Raw genomic sequence first — 20,899 nt, 5'->3', positions numbered from 1 at the left:
TAGTTGACAATTAAGGGATTGATTAGGTAATTAATCCCTTAATTAGTCAATTTTAGGAAATATGAAAGGAAAATACCATTTAGCTAAATAATGGAATATAAAGCATATAGAATAAATTAGATTTTTGGGAATTACCTTATAGAAAGGATTTGATGAAATAGGCTTTAAATTGTTACCTATTTTGGGCACTTTTGATTTGGTTGAAAGATGATTGCCCGCTGCTCGCGCGTAGGAATCCCGGTATGCCTCGAGGGTATTTTTGTCATCTTTTGCCTAAAAGTTCACGTGTCGCCTAATGAATATTTTTGGCTCCACATTAGTGTTTTCGAATAGAGCTCGATTCTACGAGCATGTAGGCGAAAGGCGTTCGTAAATTGAAGTTATAACGACGAAGTTATGAGCGTTGAAAGTTTGTTATAAATAGTAACTTGGAACTTGTGTGACTCAACTAGACTATGTGACCCGGATCAGTTCGTAAATATTATTCCTTTCTTCACGATCTTCATTTTGGTATAATTTGAGCAATTTTGAAGTTAGGTGAATTTCCTGGTGAATCGAGGTTGTCGGTCGTTACGTGCAGTGGTGCGAGGCCCGAGGACCCAATTAGTCCTTCTAGGCTAAATTCGATACTCTGATTCCATGTTTGATATACGTTTGATGAAATTTCATCGTTCGAACCTAGTTTTGTTAAGGTCCACCACTTGACCTTGATAGTAAAAGAAGATTTGACCATTGGATCATCACCAATTTATAGTATGTTATTGTACGTAATATTTGAGGATCTTAAAAACTTACAGATCAGAAATCTAATGTACAGATCTTCCGTATTGAAGGAAATCTTAAATTATTGACCTTTGAAGTAGATGAAGATCTGACCGTTGGATCATTATGAAATTATAGTATGATGTTCTACTTAATATTTGAGGATTCAAAAACTTATCTTTCCTTGGTTTCATACCTTGCCGGCACGATCCATCCAGAATTTTGATGATCTTTCCTTGGTTTTCACCAAAGAATACTCATCTTATCGTTCGATCAAGAAAAAGTCCGATCACATGTTCAACGTAAAGAAAAATCCAAAAGAGTCACTTCGCAATTACGTGAAGAGATTCACAGCGGAGAAGGCGAAGATCGTCAGATGCGACAACTCGATAGCAAGTGCAGCCTTCCAAAAAGGACTACCAGCAGACCACCCACTGTTTGAAGAAATGATCATGAAAGAAGACCTAACTCTAGCAGATTCCTTTGCTCTAGCGGAGAAGCATGCATTTTGGGACGAGGCTCGACAAGCAGAAAAGGCTCCCAAACAGCCTCGAAAAGAGTTAGTAGCGGCTCAAAAGAAGGATGAAAAGCAACCCAACAAGGGCAGGCAGGAGGTCAAGCGCAGGGACCGACCCACGACCAAAGAAGACCCGATGACCAATAACTATTCTAAGTTCTCAATTCCGATTCATCAGATCCTTCGTGACATCAAGAATGAATCATGGTTCAAGTTACCGAAACAGTCAAAAGGAGATACTTCCAAGTTGGACCACACCAAGTATTGCGCATTCCACCGAGGTCCTGGGCACACAACCAACGACTGCTACACTTGGAAGAACTACCTAGAGAAACTCATGAAAGAAGGCAAAGTCAATAGATATTTGGACAAGCCAGCTGAGCAGCCAAAAAGGAATGCAGATGGAGATGAGGAGCCACCAACTAAGACGATTCGAATCAATGGCATTTTCGCTGAATCCGAGCACTTGGGGGCCACTAATAACTCCAAAAAGAGGAAGATCTAGCAGGCTTTACTAATCTCACAAGTTCAAACAGTCGATACCCAACCTGGACTTATCATTAGCTTCACGGAGCAGGATGCAGAAGGAGTCGACTTCCCACACAACGATGCGTTAGTAGTATCTGTCCAACTAGCCCATGCTATAGTCGACAGGATGATGGTTGACAATGGAAGTGCAGTCAACCTACTTCAACTTTTGGTCATTTAGAAGATGGGCCTGGAAAGTACAATCATACGCCGGGCAGAGGTACTTACTGGATTCAACGGACACACCTCAACTGCCATCGGCCATATCACACTTGACTTAAAAACACCGCTAGTCGCCCCAAAGCAAACATTCACAATCATAAGTGACCCATCTCCCTACAATGGGATTCTTGGGAGACCTTGGTTGATCAAGCTGGATGCCGTCACTTCCGTCAAGTATCAAAAAATCCAATTTTGCATCCCAGGAGGAGGAGTCGGAGAGATCAAGTCTGACCAGGTTTCATCCCGACGATGCACTATGCAAATGTTGAAAGAATAAAAAAAGAAGACCTTTACCCCCATAGAGGTTACCGAAGTCCAAAAGGGTAAAGAAATTACCAAATAGCAATTACAGCAGGTGGATCGAGAAGATGGCGCCCAAGCAGACAAGATAGGATGGAAACCCGAAGAGGACGTCGAAGACATCATTCTTGATCCCCAGCAGCCGGAAAAGACGGCTAAAATTGGCTAACGACTAAGCCCAAACGAGAAGGAAGAACTCACAATTTTCCTTACGAAAAACCGAGATATCTTCGCATAGTCACCATCCGACATGCCCGGTATTGATCCCAAAGTGGCCTGCCACAAGCTGCACGTCGATCCAACTGCCAAACCGGTAATTCAAAAAAGAAGACATTTCGCACCCGAACGAGTAGCGATCATCGAGGTAGAAATCGACAAACTATTGAAGGCCAGATTCATAGAAGAGGTAGCACATTCAGCATGGCTTGCTAATGTCGTACTAGTCATAAAGAAAGAGAAGGGAAAATGGAGGGTTTGCGTAGACTACACCGACCTCAACAAAGCATGCCCAAAAGACCATTATCCTGTCCCCCGGATTGATCTATTAGTAGATTCAACTTCTGGAAACCAGTTGCTTAGTTTCTTAGACGCATACTCCGGCTACAACCAAATAGCCATGCATGAGCCCGACAAAGAGAAAACTGCGTTCGTGATAGAGCGAGGCACTTACTGTTACAAGGTCATGCCCTTTAGCCTCAAGAACGCGGGAGCCACTTACCAAAGGCTAGCAAATATGATGTTCAAAAAGCAAATTGGGGTAACCATGGAGGTCTATGTCGACGATATCATGGTAAAGGGCAAGCAGCGGTCAGATCACATTCGTAATTTAGCAGAAACTTTCAATATCCTTAGAAGGTACAAGATGAAGCTCAACCCCACCAAGTGCACATTTGGAGTATCTTAAGGCCGATTCTTAAGGTACTTAGTAACCCAACAAGGAATTGAAGCACATCCCAAGCAAATCCAAGCAATCATAGAGATGAAATCTCCAACTACCTTGAAAGAGATCCAAAGCTTGACCGGACGAGCAGCCGCCCTCAATCGTTTCCTCTCACGATCCACCAATCGATGCAAACCCTTTTTCAAAGCTATCAAGAGGGCACAAAGAGACAAATGGGATGAAGAATGCGAAAAAGATTTCCAAGACTTGAAGAATTATCTCACATCACCTCCCTTACTATCAAAGCCGGAAGCAATGGAGGATTTATACATTTATTTGGCAGTTTCCGAGGTAGCAGTGAGCTCTGCTCTCATACGAGAAGAGCTAGGGGCCTAACTGCCAGTATTCTACACTTCTAAAGCTCTTCTCGATGCGGAAACAAGATATCCAAAGATCAAAAAATTAATTTTGGCGTTAGTTGTTGCAGCTCGGAAGCTCAGACCATACTTTCAAGCTCATACAGTCATTGCTATGACTCAATATCCCTTACGATCAATATTACATGGTCCAGACGCTTCTCAACGAGTGATGAAATAGGCATTGGAACTTGGCCAATATGGTTTAGTTTTCCGACCTCGCACAGCGATAAAGGCCCAAGCCTTGGCAGACTTCGTGGCGGAATTCACACCTAGCCTAGGCAACGCAACAGTGCGGCCCAACGACGCCCCAGAAGCAGCCGAGAGTACCTTAGCCACACTTACTCCATCCAATAAAGATTTTTGGAACTTGCATGTCGACGGAGCATCCAACTATAAAGGCTCGGGAGCAGGTGTAGTTCTTGTTACACCAGATGGCTCAATGCTCGAGTAGGCGATCACTCTAGGTTTCAAAGCATCCAATAACGAAGCAGAGTACGAGGCTCTACTAGTAGGCCTCCGAATGGCAAAAGACTTGGCGGTGAAGAAACTCGCAATTCATTCTGATTCCCAACTGATCACCAGCCAGGCTACTGGGGAATACACAGCAAAACACCCAAGGATGGCACAATACCTAGAGAAAGTATGCCAGCAGCTTGAAGCATTTCAGACTTACACTCTCACTCAAGTTCCGCGGGCAGACAATGCACATGCAGATGCACTAGCTGGTTTAGGCTCCGCCCTTGACCACCAATTCAAACGCTCCATTCCGGTAGAATATCTAAACAAGCCAAGCATAGAGATGGAGCCGATAGCCGAAGTGTCACAGGTTAGTGTAACTCCCACTTGGCAAAGTTCAATTATAGACTACTTGGTCAACGACACATTACCCACAGAAAGATTGGAGTCAAGGAAGCTCCAAATTAAGTCGGCACACTATTATATGTGGAATGGCATTCTCGTCTGAAGATCCTACACCGGACCACATTTCTGCTGCCTAGCACCTCCCGATGACTTGAAGGTTCTAAGCTCAATCCACGAAGGCGTTTGTGGGAATCACTCTGGAGGCCGATCCTTAGCCCAAAAGGCTCTTAACGCAGGCTATTACTGGCTTACCATGCACCAAGATGCTAAGGAATTAGTACAAAAGTGCGACCGCTGCCAATACTACAAACCAGTACCAGCACTACACGCTAGTGAGCTACACTCGCAAACGAGTCCTTGGCCATTCATGTAATGGGCAATCGACCTGGTAGGACCTATGCCGCCTGCTACGGGGGGCAGATGCATGATGATCGTAGCAACCGACTATTTCACCAAATGGGTAGAAGCAGAACCCATGACGACCACGACTCAAACGGACATAGAGCGCTTTATATGGAGGAACATCATTTGCCGATTTGGCATCCCTCAGTCCATCATCACTGACAACGGCCCTCAATTTGTGGGAAAAGATTTGGCAAAGTTCTTCCAAAAATACGGCATCAAACAACACATGTCCACACCAAGATATCCTCAAGGCAATGGGCAGGCCGAAGCATCTAACAAGACGATCCTCGACTGCCTCAAGAAATCCCTCACAGACAAAAAGGGAAAATGGCCAGATGAGCTCCCGGGATATTTATGGGCATATCGCACCACCAAAAGACGAGCAACCGGTGAAACTCATTTTTCTTTGGCGTTTGGTTCGGAAGCAATCATTCCTCCAAACATCATCGTGCCAAGCATCAACACTCTATTGCCAAGCGTTGAGCAGAACAGTAAAGAGATGGCCACAGATTTAGATCTGGCAGAAGAGAGGCGCGAACAAACCACCACCCGCATCGCAGCCTACCAGCAGCAGCTCATTTCCAGCTACAATAAAAGGGCCAAGATCCGGCAGTTCCAACCCGGAAACCTAGTTCTAAGAAAGGCCTTCATCACTGGCCGCAGAGAAGGCTCGAAAAAAATGGACCCCATCTGGGAAGGTCCTTACAAGATCAGCAGAGTAGGCGGCAATGGTAGTTATACACTTGCTACCATGAATGATAAAGAGATCAAGAAGCAATGGAACGCCTACAATTTGAGGAAATACCATGTGTGACTTCACACTATATCAAGACCCGAAAACTCGAGCAGCTCAACGGGCACCACCTCATAAACCGAGGACTATCCAATCATCATGCAGTTTTTGCAACCAAGTTATTTGCTCATTTTATTCATTTTTCAATAAAGAATTCAAAAGTAATTTGTAACTTGGTCTTATTATATGTCTACAACAACTTATCTTTTTCTGCACTTCAAAAGAAGATTGCACCCCCCGAGGGACCAACTGTGCTTTCCAAGGCGGGAGGATAAACTCAACACTCCGAATATCCAAACGTGGATGAGCTTGGCTGCCCTAGTATAACTAGGTGCATGATGGCTTACGCTGGGATTCCTAGAAGTAGCCACAATGGTCTGTTTCAAGGCTTAGCTAGTTGAAGGATTATGGGTCTATCGGCTTAATCCGCCGGGAACCGGGCCCTAGAGACGGAGGGGGCACATTATGCAGCACACCCAATGGGCGGCTGCCCTGGAAACCTAAAGCTGCTACTGAGTGCATTAAGGTAGCCTACGGATTTCCAGAAAACTGCCTACGGCTTGCCCTTCAAGCAGTAGAACCACGCTAAACTTATGCAACCGCACATTGTTGTGAAAGGTTAAACAAGTTAGCGTGCACATGCGAAGATTTTATCCATTGCCGACATGCTACGTAGTCGATAAGCTTCACCTCTGCCAAACGCAGAATAACCTACACCAAATCCTAAAATGTTGTGAAACTTGCTACACAGCCTACGGAATTGGAAAAAGCCAAGATTGAATAGCCAAGTGGTTACGCGAATTCGTCTGCTTCTGTAAGTAAGGCATCCGGCTACCAACCCTATGGTTAACAGCTTTGCAAAAGTTCTACATCAACACCTACGGCTGCATAGGCTATGTGGGCTTGTCTGCTTATAGAAAAGTAGCACGCCTGCCACTGGCCTATAAGGTCTAAAGGTTAGGGTAAAAATAAAAAAATATAAAAAAAAAAACAAGGATGAGAAAAGCAAAAGAAGCAAGTTTATTAAATTTTATAGCAAAATTGATAAACAACAAGCAAATACCGAAGGAGTTCAAGCAAAAGCAACAAAGGAAAGAAAAGGAAATCCTAAAAACTACCTAGAAGACTACTCTTCAGTAGTTTGGACATCTCCTAACTGCTCGGTCGTTACACCTTCAGCAACCTTGGTGTTTTCAGCAGCGGCATCCTCCGAATCTTTACCTTCGACTGCTCCAGCCTGGGTATCAACTCCTCCAGCTATTTCACCGATAGAAGACTCAAAGGTAAAAGCGAGCAAGTCTTCTGGAGAAATAGAGAAGGTCTCGAAGTCTTTACCGGAAAACTCAAAGTCAGACGGCCGCCCATAGAGATGATCTACATAGCCCAACTTGTAGAAATCAGCTTGATTCTGAATAATCGAAGCCTCGAAACGATCCTTCTCACTCTTCAACTGCTCATTTTCCTCAAGCAAGCAAGCACGAACCCGCTGCAACTCCTCAATTTCCTTCTTCAGATTGTCGTTGGTCTTCAAAACACCTTGAAGTTCCGACACTTGAGGCTCAAGCCTGTCAACAACCTTTTTGAAGTGAATCGCTTGGTTGTAAGTAGCAATCAATTCTTCATCTTTTGCATAAGCAGCGGAGCGAAATTCAGATATTGAACGCTCAAGATCTTGAATCTGAGGTATGTAACGCTCGATTTCCTTCTCTGCACTTTCATACTTTATTTGGATCGCATCAAGCCTAGTCTTCAAATCCATGATCTCCTGGCGAGCGGCCTCAAGCTACAGAGAAGTGGGGGCAGAAGTATTAGATTCCTTCAAAGCAGCAAGCTTAGATTCCAATTTCTTGATTTTTTCGACCGAGTAGTAAGCTTCAGCAGCCATAGTTCTTGCCATCTCTTTAGCAGCCTGGGTGTCCTCTTGGTCAAGGAACATAGACTCGGCTGCCAGAATTGTTGTTTTCTGCATCATGGCTAGTAGAGCAGTCTTCCTATACTTGGGGGTGTGCTTTGCAAAAAGACTCGGACCAACAATCTCCTTGACGCCATCAACAAACTTGTCACATACATCCATGTTTTCAAGAAGATCTGGTTTCAAAAGCGCACAAATCTTAGCAGCTTCCCCAAAAACGGCCTTGGCGGATTCTTCAAGCCTACCTGAACGAGCAGCTTCATTCTTATCAGCAGACGAGTTGGTTGCAGCAGCGGAAGAAGCAGTTTTTTGCGCCACTTTAGCAGACAGGGGCCCCTTATCACTCTTCATAGCAACAAGCCTCTTCAGGGGTAAGCCAGGCTTAGTCTCAGACGGACGCTTCGGCACAAACTTCGGTACCAAAGGCACGGAGGAACTTTTACGCTGAGCAATTTTTTCAGCAATCAAGCTAGCAGCCTTCGAAGCAATAGGCGTTACCGGCACAAATGTAGCAGTTCGTTCTTTCTCGCCCTTAGAGGAAGTCAAGTCAATCACAATCTTGGGAGAAGCCGAAGAATCTTATTCTCAGCAGGCATCTCTTGAGCAGGCGGGGAATGTTTCCTTTTCCCACCTTCATTGATAGTAGGCTCCATCACAGTGATAGGACGAGTCATCGCGTCTGCCTTGATCCGTTGTATTTCTTCTTTTGGGGGCAACCCACCTTTTTCCCTACGAAGAGGACTAAGCAGCCAACGCCACTCACGATACTCGGAAGGGATACCCTGAGCGACATGTACTTTTTTCATGTCTGGAGAAACCCTAGGAGTTGAGCCAAATTCCAAATCTACAAAAAAAAAAAAAAAAAAAAAAAAAAAAAAAACGGAAGACAATCAGAAAATTGAAGAATAATTTGGCACTAAAGATAAAGCAACCGAAAAGACTAAGCAGTCTGCTTACCAGATATGAAGACCGTTGGTACACGCAGCTCGGGAGAAGAGTGAGATTCCCATTCTCCACTTATCTCCAAAGTCTCTTTGGCCCAATCATGATCTCCTTTGCTCGAATTATCAAAAAGCTTATGACGAGTTCGCAGTTGTCCAACTCCATCAATACGACCTATGTCAAAGAAATACCAAAATTCGTTGGTGGTTAGTCCCAAGTCAAAAAATTGGTTCAAATTGTGGAACCCCACCATCACTCGGACCGCATTCGGGGAACATTGGGCAGGCGCACATTTCATGGAGCAGAGCACTTCTTGGAAGAAACGCGGCATAGGGAAAGTAAACCCTAACACAAAATAGTAAGGATGGAACTTGATAGCTCTCCGAGTTCCACTGCATGGTTCCCGGCTGCTACCATCCTTAACTCGCCTCACACGCACTCCAGACGGAATGGCATGCCAATACGCTTCAAGAAAATCTCTAAACAAATCGTCGGAGCTAATCTTGAGGTGAGCAGCTTTGAAGTAGCCAATCTTGCTCAAAGACCCTCCTTGACGATACAACGGGGGCACACCATCATTATTCTTGTGGCTCGAGGAAGACATGTTTGAAAATTCTGCAAAAGTACAAGGAAGATTTGTTAGAGTTGTTTTCAAAAAAAAAAAAAAAAAAGAAAAAAGGCTTAAAAGCTTAGCCGCAATTTAGCTAGGGCACGGGCCCAATTTAACTAACAGGGGCAGACGCCCCCACACTTTTTCCTTCCTCACAGCCCAGGCACAAAGGCCCAGACTGCAGTGTCAACCCACGACATGAAGCATAGCATCCATGCCAAATTCCACGGCATGGTTTGTCTGCTCCTACTATCCACGGCAACAGTGCCGCAGTCTCTTCAACCATTGTCAAGACAATTTCAAGTTCCGAGACTCCAAAAAAAAAAAAAAAATTATTATTATGAAGATAAGAAAATTAAATTTTTCTTACCTAGAGGCGATGAGAAGACGAAGCACCCACCGAAAGGCGATCCTTTGCACGGGCAAGACGTAGAAGATTGCTAGAGGAGGGGGAACAAATATCCTCTAAGCTCTCTTTCTCTCTTGTAAGGTTGAATAAGTTTCTCTCTAAAAAGTTGATTTAATAATCCACTTAAGGTGGACTTAAATAAGCTTTGAGGAAATTTATTTCCTTTTCCTAGAAGGATTAAATTTCCTATTAAAAGAGAGAATCAACAACAAAATAGGAAGCAATTCAGAGTTGCCTAAAGCGAGAAAATCTCTACACTTGTTGCCCTTTTTTGCAAACAGCCCAACATGTGTGGGGGCATTTGTGGAGCCAAAAATATTCATTAGGCGACACGTGGACTTTTGGACAAAAGATGACAAAAATACCCTCGAAGCATACCGGGATTCCTACGCGCGAGCAGCGGGCAATCGTCTTTCAACCAAATCAAAAGTGCCCAAAATAGGTAACAATTTAAAGCCTATTTCATCAAATCCTTTCTATAAGGTAATTCCCAAAAATCTAATTTATTCTATATGCTTTATATTCCATTATTTAGCTAATAAATTAGCTAAATGGTATTTTCCTTTCATATTTCCTAAAATTGACTAAATAAGGGATTAATTACCTAATCAATCCCTTAATTGTCAACTAAACCTCCAAATTATAACCAAAAAACCCACTAGGGACGGCCATGCCCTTTATTTCCTGTTTGTTGCTGCCATTTTCTCCCCCTTTTTATGACATTCAAATAGCTAGTTAATTAGGTTATTACTATTTGCTAATTAACTAGCCAATTATTTCCATAACTCCCCAAAATAACTAGCCCATTATCTCCATAACCCCCCAAAATAAATCATCCTTTCCTCTCCTATAAATTGGGTACCATTTTCACAAAACACTAATTCCAATACTCATGCAAAAATCCCAAAATTCTCTAAACACTATTTCTCTCTAAATTCTAACTTTGGCATCGGAGGTTCTTCGGCCAAAGCCCCCCCCCCCCATTCATCGTGGGCGCGTGAGGCTTGTGGCCATAACCAAATGTGTTATTTATTTTGTAGGTGCAATTTTGTCCAATATCAAGGAGGAAGAAATTTGCATCCACAACTAAGAGTGGCCCAAAAAGGTCTACAGATTTTAAATGATTAATTATGAAAATTCAAACTTTGTAACCAAGAAAATAACATTCTAAAACTAACAAAATAAAATTGCATAAATACGAAATACATAATTAAATAATGAATATTGGGGACTAGACTTCATAGCACCGGTCCTAACTAATCAACACTCATATGCAAAGGCCGCCTTTAATATAGGATAAGAGCATTTCAAGGTATATCCTTTAATTAGACCTGACATTCGTGTCGTGTTTTTCGTGTTCATGTTGTTTTCATGACATATTCAATAATTAACGGGTACTGTCGTGTAACACCCGTTAAAGTAAACTGGTAATATGACTCGACCCGAAATCAACCTGTTACTATTATTAGGTAATATGCCCTAACCAGTTATCCGTTAAAAAAATATATTTTAAATCAATAAATAAGGGAAATGAAAAACATAATTTGACCAAAAAATAAAAAAATAGAAAACATAATACTAAATTAGTATATGCATACAACAATGTCACATAAATATTACTTCAAAATATTAAAAAAAAAATTGTCTTTCAAGTATGTAATACCCCAAAATAAGAGCCTAATGAAAAAAATATTAGTACATTACTCCAAAATACCTAATGTTCAAGGATATATTTATGCTTTCTTGAGATTTGGAGGGTTTTAAAAATCTAAACGACCATGTAACCATCATCTAAGAGTAGAGGATGAAATCACGAGTGTTTATATATGCTTTCACATTTTTTGGACTTGTACATTAATGATTATGAAGTTTATTTATTTTTTTTTTAACTCCCTTAAAAATATTATTCATGAGGGTTTGTATGGTTTTAAAAATTCAAATGATGATGACACACCCTGACCCGAATCAGGGCATCCTGGCCGTCGCGGGTGACGTAGCCATGTGCACAGTGCAGAAACAATAATGATAATAGAGAATACTAATAAATGAAAACCAACTCATAAGAGTACTAGTTAAGACAAGTGCTAGAATATGTATGAATACACAATCAGAGCGTAAGTAGCCTAAGTTCAGTCCAGAAAACAAGTATTAATTAAACGACACCCAAAGATGCCCTACATTTGTGATAGTCTGTCAGAACCTCCAATCAATCCTCGTGGGCCACCAACGAACAAGCTTATCTAAAACCTGGAGGGGCACAGAACAGAAAGTGTGAGTGGGCAAAAACAAAGCTTTTCAAAACCATTTCATTTATCAAATGCTCTACCCCCTCGCTGTAAAACATGTATAACTTTCCTAGAAATGGAATATAAATATATATATATATATATATATATATATTTCAATTCATACTTCACATATCCATATTCATAAGTATGTCATGCCAAAAATATAAAATAGAATAAGTAATTTAGGTGAAAATAAATTCATGGAAAATAACATATTAGCCGGAACCCTTGTAGAGGTTTGTACGGCTGAATTCATAGCTCATTAGTCAATCTAGCCGGAGTCATCCCAAGTGACCTATACGGCACTACACTGCACACGAGTCGGAACCATTGTAAAGGTCTGTACGACAAGACTGGGTGTAATATAGTTATGTTCAATGTTATGCTCTCATGATAGCTGTGCGATAAATCGCTAGTCACTTACGCTCGGAACCACTTATAATGGTCTGTACGACAAGACTGTGCACCTAAATTGGATCCAATGTGAGCATATGGTGCGGGATGTGACATCATAAACAGGGCTGCACCATTTCTCTAAATAAATCACAATCACCCGGGGTGCAGGTTTATGAGCTCTCAATCACGTCTCACATTATCAATATCTCATATAACAAAACATAACTCACTTGGTACTTACCTGAGCGTCCACATCACCAATTCATGTTATGCATCATATACTAATTCATATGCTGAATATAAATTTAGATGCATGGCATTTCAAAGAATACTTTCATTTAAACACATTTTCTGGGAAAATATCAAGTATATAAATATATACTGAAAACCAAAAGCCCACTCACTGGTATGTTAAAGGGTTGTAGCCCCCGAGTCGCCCTTGACTGTGCTCGTCCTCGGGATAGGTCTCACCTATATGCGAAATAACTGAATAAACGTTATTTAAAGCACATAGACAAAATTAGTTAATAACTTCTCATACATTGCTCAAATGGGATGTTTGAATATACCAACGTGATCTACACAACCTCACGAACATCCCCATATTTTTAGAAAAAATTTCCGACGTCCCACGTGCAGCCACGTGCCGGCAAGTGCACGGCAACACGCGCGGCCATACGCAGGGAATTCTAACGAAATCCCTAACCGCCGTTAGAAATATTCCATTAAAAAGCAACAGAAACCGTTAAATCTACCTAACGATGTCAGAATATTCCGTCAACTTTGACGGAATATTCTATCTTCTTCTCCGATTAGCTTAGCCGGTCGTCGTTGTCGTCGCCGTCAGCCGGAAACTGGAAAAATATGTAAAACCTCATATCTCTCTCATTTATGCACCAAATTCCACGAAATCTTCACCAAAATGAAGCTTACAACATAAGGAACAAAACCTTACCAACTTTGGGACCTGAAATCCTCGAGAATTCGCCGGAGATCCATCGATAATCTGGCCAAACTTTGAACTCGTCGATCTCGACTTCTCGACGTCCAAATCATGTCATTTTTCTTCTCTGAGCTTCGTGGAGAGGTCCCTAAGCTCCCTATAAGCTTGAAATCCTCTAAAAATCATGCATTTACGATTGCATGAATAGTACTCTAATCGGAGATCTTTGGTTCTCGGGTTTTCCGAGCTTCCACGTCCAACCAAAGCTATGGTTGTGATCCAGAGCTTGCAAGGAATTTAAACTTGGTCTCCAAAAGGTCGATATGTGAAGAAAAATCTTAGTTTGGTGTTTGTCCGTACACTTGTACGAAAAAGCTGAAAAATCCGAGAGAGAGAGAGAGAGAGAGAGAGAGAGAGAGAGAGAGAGAGAGTCAATGAGAGAAAAGGTATGGGTGTTTGTGTGTGTGTGGTCCTAGTTGGTCACAAACCAAACAAAATTAAGTCCTTTTTAGTTCCCTTAGTTCTAAAAACTTAGGAAAATAATGGATGGATCCAAAAACCTAAGTACACAATACACACAACACAATTTAACGTCCAAGGGTATTTTAGTAACTTCCATGTTCGAGACCAATAATATTACAAAATTCCGGGACGGGCTGTCACAGATGATGTACCCATCCTCAAAGCGTAGAGGATGTGATCACGAGCGTTTACATATTTTTTTCACATTTTTCTCACTTATAAATTAATTATTATAATTAATGTGTTTGGTATTTTTAAGTTACTTAAATTTTTATTTTTAAATTGTTTTATAATTTTTTTAATTTCACTCTTTGCCTATAGTATACTATAAAAATAAGTAAATAAATTAAAATTAAAAATTTTAATTAAAGAATAATAATACAATAATACATATTTAATATACAACATAAACATATAAACAATTTTCTCCAAAGCGGCTGAGTTAATAATAATAATAATATATCTCATGTTGTAGCTTGACCAATATTTAGTTATCTAGATTGATATTGTAAGTTATGAATTGTTCTGTTGAATTAAGAAGTCTGAAGCTCATACTTTCTTCTCCTTTAATGTAGTTCAAAGTTATAATATCACTTGTAGCAGTAAATTAGATTATGCTAAATATTTAAGACACAATGGTGGTACTGGTGAATTACACGACACATCCTTAGTTCGATTCTGACATCACACAGTAGTGATTAGAGGGCAGTTGAGGCTCTTATGCGAGTCTTTTCGACCCCCAAAAAAATAGACTGTTATAATTAAGTTATTAGCTAACTCCCTTTTCAAAAAAAAGAAAAAAAAAAGAAAAAGAAAAGAAATTTAAGACATCAAGCAATTGAACACAAAGATTACAGATTTATGCTCAATCGTGGGAAGTCTTGGTTTCCATGGAACCGATAGTTTTATTATTCGATAGCACTGAACACAAAAGACTACAACAAATGAAGCAATTGACTATGGACATCGACATGGCTCACACGTGTCAATTGCAACATTTAACATATGAAATAGCTCAATTATAATATGAACACTACTTCATCGCAGAAAGAAAAGAAGCCGCTGCTGCTGAAATTTAAATAACAGATAGACGTGTCTAATCTGTGTTTTCAGTTTCAATTATTTGGAACGTGTTCATCTATGATTGGATTTCAACAACAGCTGCAAATATTCAACAGCTGCGGCTATTCTTTTAGCAGCGAAGTACTGTTCTAATAATATTTTGGAATTAAAAAGACAGTAATCTACTGCCACTTGACTTCTACATCCCTTTGGGCCTGATATCAATCCCTTGAAAAATGAGGCCACCCTTCCAGTGGCCACCCTGATACCCCCAGCAAACCATCTCCAACTCTTCACCTTCACCCCCTTGACAGAAGTACTCCCCCATCTCTATCTCCAGCCACCAGTCGTTCCAGCTCTTTCGGGTACTGGGCCTCATTGATCTCCCCGGGTTAGAAAGCTTTGGTATGGCCTCTATGAGCGTCCAGAAACACCTTTTGTCTCGTGGGCTTCTCCCCATTAAACCTATTGTGACCTCCGAAGCGTGGCTGTCAAATCCATAAGCCCTTGGAGTTGACTTGAGTACGAGGTAAGTTTTATAAAGGGTGGATGGGGACAGCATCCGTGTCTCAATTTGTCCGCGGATTTCAAGCCAACAAACAGTCACAAGCTCTGCCACCTCCTCAAACCTGTTTGTTTAGTATAACTAATTTATATTCAAAATTTAATCTCTAACCAACCAATAACACGTGCAATAAAAACATGGACCTGTTATCGCACTGAAAAAAAATAAAATCATCTGCAATCCTCATTTCCGATGAACTAGTGCACAACAGATGACTATTTTGGAATGCTGGTAAGATAACAATTTCTTAAAAAGGAAAAAGAATGGAATTTTAGAGACCTTGAGTCGGGGAGAGAGATCCATTTCCAGTACTGAGGAGTGCCGCTCCAAACTATCGAAAGGGCCCTTGCAGCAATCATATAGCATTTCTTCCCACTCCATTTGTCCAGTGAAAAGCTCTGCATTATCACGCCAAGTGACAGTCAGGATCTTAGAGCAGTGAGAAATACAAAATGCTACCCGAAGAGAAAAAAAAACCTAAATCAATAAGAATGCATTCTAATTTCTAACCCGGTTTTTCTAGCCTTTCTTCGTACTTCTTCTAATACTAAAAAGAAGTGAACACCAGCGATTTTAACACTACTCCTTCGACCATCTGCACTTCAAATTGAATATTTTACAATTTTTTGTGTGCTTACGGAATGAGAGAGATGGGAGGGAAGTGGGGGGTCGACGAATTTGGGACGAGGTGTGGGCTGGCGAGGGTTGGCTATGTTGTGATTGGCTCATATTTTGAGCTGGCAACAATGAAGTGACCCGTGTGCTTTCGGTAGTGGATGATTTGTGACTTTGTGTGTTTTCTTTTGGTGGAAATATTACATGTTTGTAGACTGCATTGAATGTTGCAGACAAGTGCTACAAAGGAAAAGCAAAAGTGGGTTTGCTTTTTGACTTTTGGAGCATTTTGTTAGAAATGTGATGGCTTGGTTTTATGTAAGGAAATTTTAACGAAAAGCTTCCGGTACTGTTTATTGTAACGAAAAATTATATTTTTACATTAAAAAATCAGTCATGATACTATTCATTTTGTCCTTATCGTTAAAATTCAAAGTTTTCAAGCTTTTTTCATTAATTTTCTTTTTATTTAATGCAAGGAAATACTTGCATTAGGTATGCTTGCCGAGGGAGAAGGCTTGCATCAGGGAAGCATCCAAGATGGTGAGAGCATTGGCTCTACCATGGGCATGAGTGAGAGAAATCAAGAGAGCTAGAGTGAAAAGTCTTGGTGAAAGAACTCTTGGGGTAGAGTGAGGTTCTTGGAAAAATTCTATGAGTGGGTGTGCAAGGGATTCAAGATTGGGCTATGTTGCTTTAACTCATGTGTGTACTGTTATTCTCATAGTGAAGAGCAATATTTTTCTGGGGACGTAGACATGTTTTTGCCGAATCTCGTAAATTTCTCAATGTCTTTATTTCTTGTATTTTATTTTGTTCAACTGTGTGTGTGATTTGGTAAGGTTGTAATCTGAATCTTGTTTTCGTACTAAACAACGAGCCAAGGCACAACAGGATAGCAGGGATGTGCATGGGAGGAATCTCGAACCGTTCCAAAATCCCAAAAATTTGAGCCGAAATTTAAGTTGAGTTTTGGTTTTCAAAGTTTTGTCCCAAAAAGGATTAGTTTAGATTTAGGTGACCATTTTTGAGTCGGGATCCCGTCCCAAACCACCCTAATAAGAACAAGGGCCAAAATCACTAGACGAACTTTAAAACTACAAAGTACTTTAAAACAACAAAGTACAGAACAAATAGTCAGGAAATTCCTTGTGTTATTACAATTTCAAGCAATCCCTAACTACTTTCAATTTTTAAAAGATTAAGTTAAAAAATAAAATTAAAAACTACTCCATTGAGTTTTTAAAAATTAAGCTGAAAAACTAAAAATTAAATGATTATCAAATGCTCATGAAATAAAATAAATCCCATAAAAGAAGATGAGACAAAGAGAAACTTGAAATTACCAATTTGCCCTGTTCGATAAGAACTGGATTGTCGCATAGTGCGAGGTATTGCTCCTTCTTCGTTAGGGAAGCGGAGGAGGGAAGGCACATGCAGCTGCTGTACGGACATGGAAAGTGACGAGGAGGAAAGGACCGTGTCGATGTCGGGGGGGGGGGGGGGGAAAACTTGTCCCAGACGGGGTCGCATCCCGCTGCCGACCTGAAACTCCTCGAAACCAACGACATCGTGCCCGCGTCTCGAGGCGTGGTGAGCGAGACAATGGTGGCTATGCACCCTTCCGGCAAAGCCGGAAGATCCATGTGACGCGCCGCCGGCACGGCGATTCCTCTGCCACCGACATCATCTGTTTTCTTCTCCTTTTTTTTTTGTTCGACTTATCACCTGTTTTCTTCTGGTTCTCCCGCTTTCCGCCACTGCCTAAGAACTTCAACATTATTTTGGGTTCCTCGGATAAAAGAAAAATACGTTGTAATTTGTTTTCGTATTACTGATTGCCATGTGGTTTGTATTTTTTTTTTTTTTGAAAGGCCCATGTGGTTTGTATTTATAGAAGCATTGGTGACACTTTTGCCATGAGTGGCAGTGTCGATTGTCCCCTTTTCCCACGTCTTTGCTCTTCTGTTTGCCGTGAGTCGGCTTCCTTTGTATCTTTTTTCTATCCAGGAAGTCTAACGACCATTCTTCTCTCTCCTCTCACTACTACAAAATTATGATAACTGACGGTACAAAAATTGACAAAAAACGTATATTACTGTCGGATTTTAAGCAAAATCTGACAAAAAATGGATGCAAGTAATAAGCGACAGAATTGCCAGCGTAAGGAAATGAAATTTCCGACAGAAAATACTCTAAAACCGATAGAAATTGTGTCGGATATAACCGATAGAGAATATATTAATAATAAATAAATAAGAGCATTTCTGTCGGATAAAACCGACATAAAATACCAAAATCGACAGAACTTGTGTCGGATATAACCGACAAAAAATTGATTAATAAGAATAAATAAAAGCATTATTATCGGATAAAACCGACAGAAAATATATTAATAATAAAAAAAATATATTGAAAATATCAAACCTCACTGAACTGATTTGCTGCAAGCAATACGAGCTTTTCTGAGACTTGCTTCCGTCTTCAATTCCATATCCACACCATTGACAGATGATGCTAGGACTCCAAGCTTATCACATACTTGTTGGGCAAACTTCAAATGTCCTCTAAATGATATTTGGCAAGGTCATGACCGACATAGACACAAAAATTACTGTATATGATCAAGATATTCATGAAATAGTGCACATGGTAAACTTACCTATGTAAAGCACGCTCATGGAGTAACTGAAGTTTCAGTAACAAAATTCTTGATTTTGAGATGGATAGAAACTTCTCTGCAGCTATTTTAAGAGCAACAAAAGCCTCTAAACAAGGAGAGAAAAAAAATGCAAGTCATCAAGGATGAATGGCGTTTGTTTATGTGATGAACATGAGAGGGAGATAGAGTATTCGAACCCTAAATTGATATGGCAGCATCTATGAAAAAATATATTCTTTTTAGGTACTCAAGCATTTTATCTAACCTGTGTATCCTTTATAAACGGCTAGATGTTGGATGAGCTTCAGATATGCTAATGCTGTGTTAGACGAACTAAGGACATCCATGAAATAGTGAGGCTCAAGTTATAAAAATGGAAAGGAATATAAACAAATCTGTAAATCTTGTGATACTTTCAGTTAAAAATTACCTTGAAACATTAGGAAAACAAGTTGCATGAACAAGTGCATTAAATCTGGCAAGAGAGGAGTTGAGAAGGAGAGGGAAATGAGGAGAGGAGAAAAAAGGGAAGGGAGAAGGCACTGGCGCAAGGAAGAGATGGAGGGGTTTTATTCTGAAAAATTTCATTACTGTCGGTTAAAACCAACAGAAACATTTTTAAAAATATAAAACCGACAGAAACATTTTCATTACTGTCGGTTATAATCGACAGCTAAAAAAAGGCGGCAAAATTCCCCCCAACATTCCCTCTAAAAATTTTAAATTCCCTCCCAAAATTTTAATTCCCCTCCAAAATTTTGTTACGATTTTAAAAAATAAAATAATAATTGTTTGGTTTAATAAATAAATAAATAAATAATATGTATTTAAATAGAATACATTTTTAAAAATTAAATAAATAATTGTTTGGTTTAATAGATAATAATCTATGTAAAATATGCAATAAAGAAACAAAAAGATAATTGTACAATGAAAATGTCATCACACAAACTAAATATTGTCTAATCAATACTTGAAAAACATAAATAAAAATTTATCACAAATTACTTTCCCACTTAAAAATTTAGGCAAATTTAACGGAGATATGCATTCGTAAAAACTAGTTTCAATGATCGAACTGTCAAACTTGTTTGTAGATAATACAAGATCGCACACGTAAAAAAATAGTAAAAAACAAACATTCAAAGATTACGTAACGGAACAAAAGTTTTCGATAGTTATAAACGAAAACTCACAATTTAACGGTTATTTTAGCTTCAATTTTTATGATTTTTTACAGCTACACTCCTCGACCCTATAAGAATGCATTGAACGAATTCGATCTTCAATTTAAAATATTTACACTGGTGGATACCACAAGTGTTACTTTATACTTGATGGAAGTATAATATTAACTCTAAGTGTTTGTTTAATCTACCGTTTTGACATGATTTGCATTCTATGAAACTTTTTTCAATGATCCAACCGTCAAACTTATTTGTACACACTCTAAGATTGCATACGTAAAAAATTAAAAAAAAAAACATTCAGAGATTACGTAACAGAACAAAAGTTTTCGACGGTTATAAACGAAAAATCACAATTTAACGGTTATTTTAGCTCCGATTTTAATGATTTTTTACAGCTACACTTCTCGACCCTATAAGAATGCAATGAATAAATTTGATCTTCAATTTAAAATATTTACACTGGTGGATACCACAAATCTTACTTTATACTTGATGGAAGTATAATATTAACTCTTAAGTGTTTGTTTAATCTACCGTTTTGACGCGATATGCATTTTACAAAACTTTTTTCAACTATCCAACCGTCAAACTTATTTGTACACACTCCGAGATTGCATACGTAAAAAATTTTAAAAAACAAACATTCATAGATTACGTAACAGAACAAAAGTTTTCGACGGTTATAAACGAAAAATCACAATTTAATAGTTATTTTAGCTCCGATTTTAATGATTTTTTTGCAGCTACACTCCTCAACCCTATAAGAATGCAATGAATAAATTTGATCTTCAATTCAAAATATTTACACTAGTGGAAGAATAACATTAACTCTTAAGTGTTTATTTAATCTACCGTTTTGACGTGATACACATTCTACGAAACTTTTTTCAACGATCTAACCATCAAACTTGTTTGTACACACTCCGAGATCACATACGTAAAAAATCACAAAAAAAAAAACATTCAAAGATTAGGTAACAGAACAAAAGTTTTCAACGGTTATAAACGAAAAATCATGATTTAACGTTTATTTTAGCTCCGATTTTGATGATTTTTTTACAACTACACTCTTCAACCCTATAAGAATGCAATGAGT

The 20,899-nt window shown here is 39.6% G+C and overlaps 2 protein-coding genes and 1 long non-coding RNA gene across 3 annotated transcripts; 1 reads left to right on the top strand and 2 right to left on the bottom strand.

Moving 5' to 3' along the window:
- Positions 1-1,055: 1,055 nt before the first annotated feature.
- Positions 1,056-1,784, top strand: LOC139188635 (uncharacterized). Its single transcript, XM_070806268.1, has one exon. It carries the CDS (start codon positions 1,056-1,058, stop codon positions 1,782-1,784), a length of 729 nt encoding a protein of 242 aa, XP_070662369.1.
- Positions 1,785-12,646: 10,862 nt separating this feature from the next.
- Positions 12,647-13,436, bottom strand: LOC139188441 (uncharacterized). The gene is made up of 3 exons (XR_011571864.1): positions 13,200-13,436; positions 13,000-13,098; positions 12,647-12,715 (listed from the first exon to the last, which is right to left on the bottom strand). It is a non-coding gene; the product is annotated as an uncharacterized lncRNA (long non-coding RNA).
- Positions 13,437-14,594: 1,158 nt separating this feature from the next.
- LOC103401847 (putative F-box protein PP2-B12) lies at positions 14,595-17,597 on the bottom strand. Its single transcript, XM_070806267.1, has 3 exons — positions 17,298-17,597; positions 15,616-15,734; positions 14,595-15,400 (listed from the first exon to the last, which is right to left on the bottom strand). Exons 1-3 carry the CDS (start codon positions 17,595-17,597, stop codon positions 14,971-14,973), a joined length of 849 nt encoding a protein of 282 aa, XP_070662368.1. The 3' UTR covers positions 14,595-14,970.
- Positions 17,598-20,899: the final 3,302 nt, after the last annotated feature.

Source organism: Malus domestica, chromosome 10 (assembly GCF_042453785.1).
Source record: "Malus domestica chromosome 10, GDT2T_hap1".
In the NCBI taxonomy this organism is placed as follows: domain Eukaryota; kingdom Viridiplantae; phylum Streptophyta; class Magnoliopsida; order Rosales; family Rosaceae; genus Malus; species Malus domestica.
This window is presented reverse-complemented; position numbering and strand designations above follow the sequence as displayed.

What these genes read in the sequence shown, in the direction of transcription:
- LOC103401847 (XM_070806267.1), bottom strand. Translation starts at nt 17,597, where the DNA reads ATGGATCTTCCGGCTTTGCCGGAAGGGTGCATAGCCACCATTGTCTCG. An exon ending in TTATCGAACAGGGCAAATTG is followed by an intron (nt 15,735 to 17,297) that starts GTAATTTCAAGT and finishes GTGATAATGCAG; the next exon opens with AGCTTTTCACTGGACAAATG. An exon ending in ATCTCTCTCCCCGACTCAAG is followed by an intron (nt 15,401 to 15,615) that starts GTCTCTAAAATT and finishes CTAAACAAACAG; the next exon opens with GTTTGAGGAGGTGGCAGAGC.
- LOC139188635 (XM_070806268.1), top strand. Translation starts at nt 1,056, where the DNA reads ATGTTCAACGTAAAGAAAAATCCAAAAGAGTCACTTCGCAATTACGTG.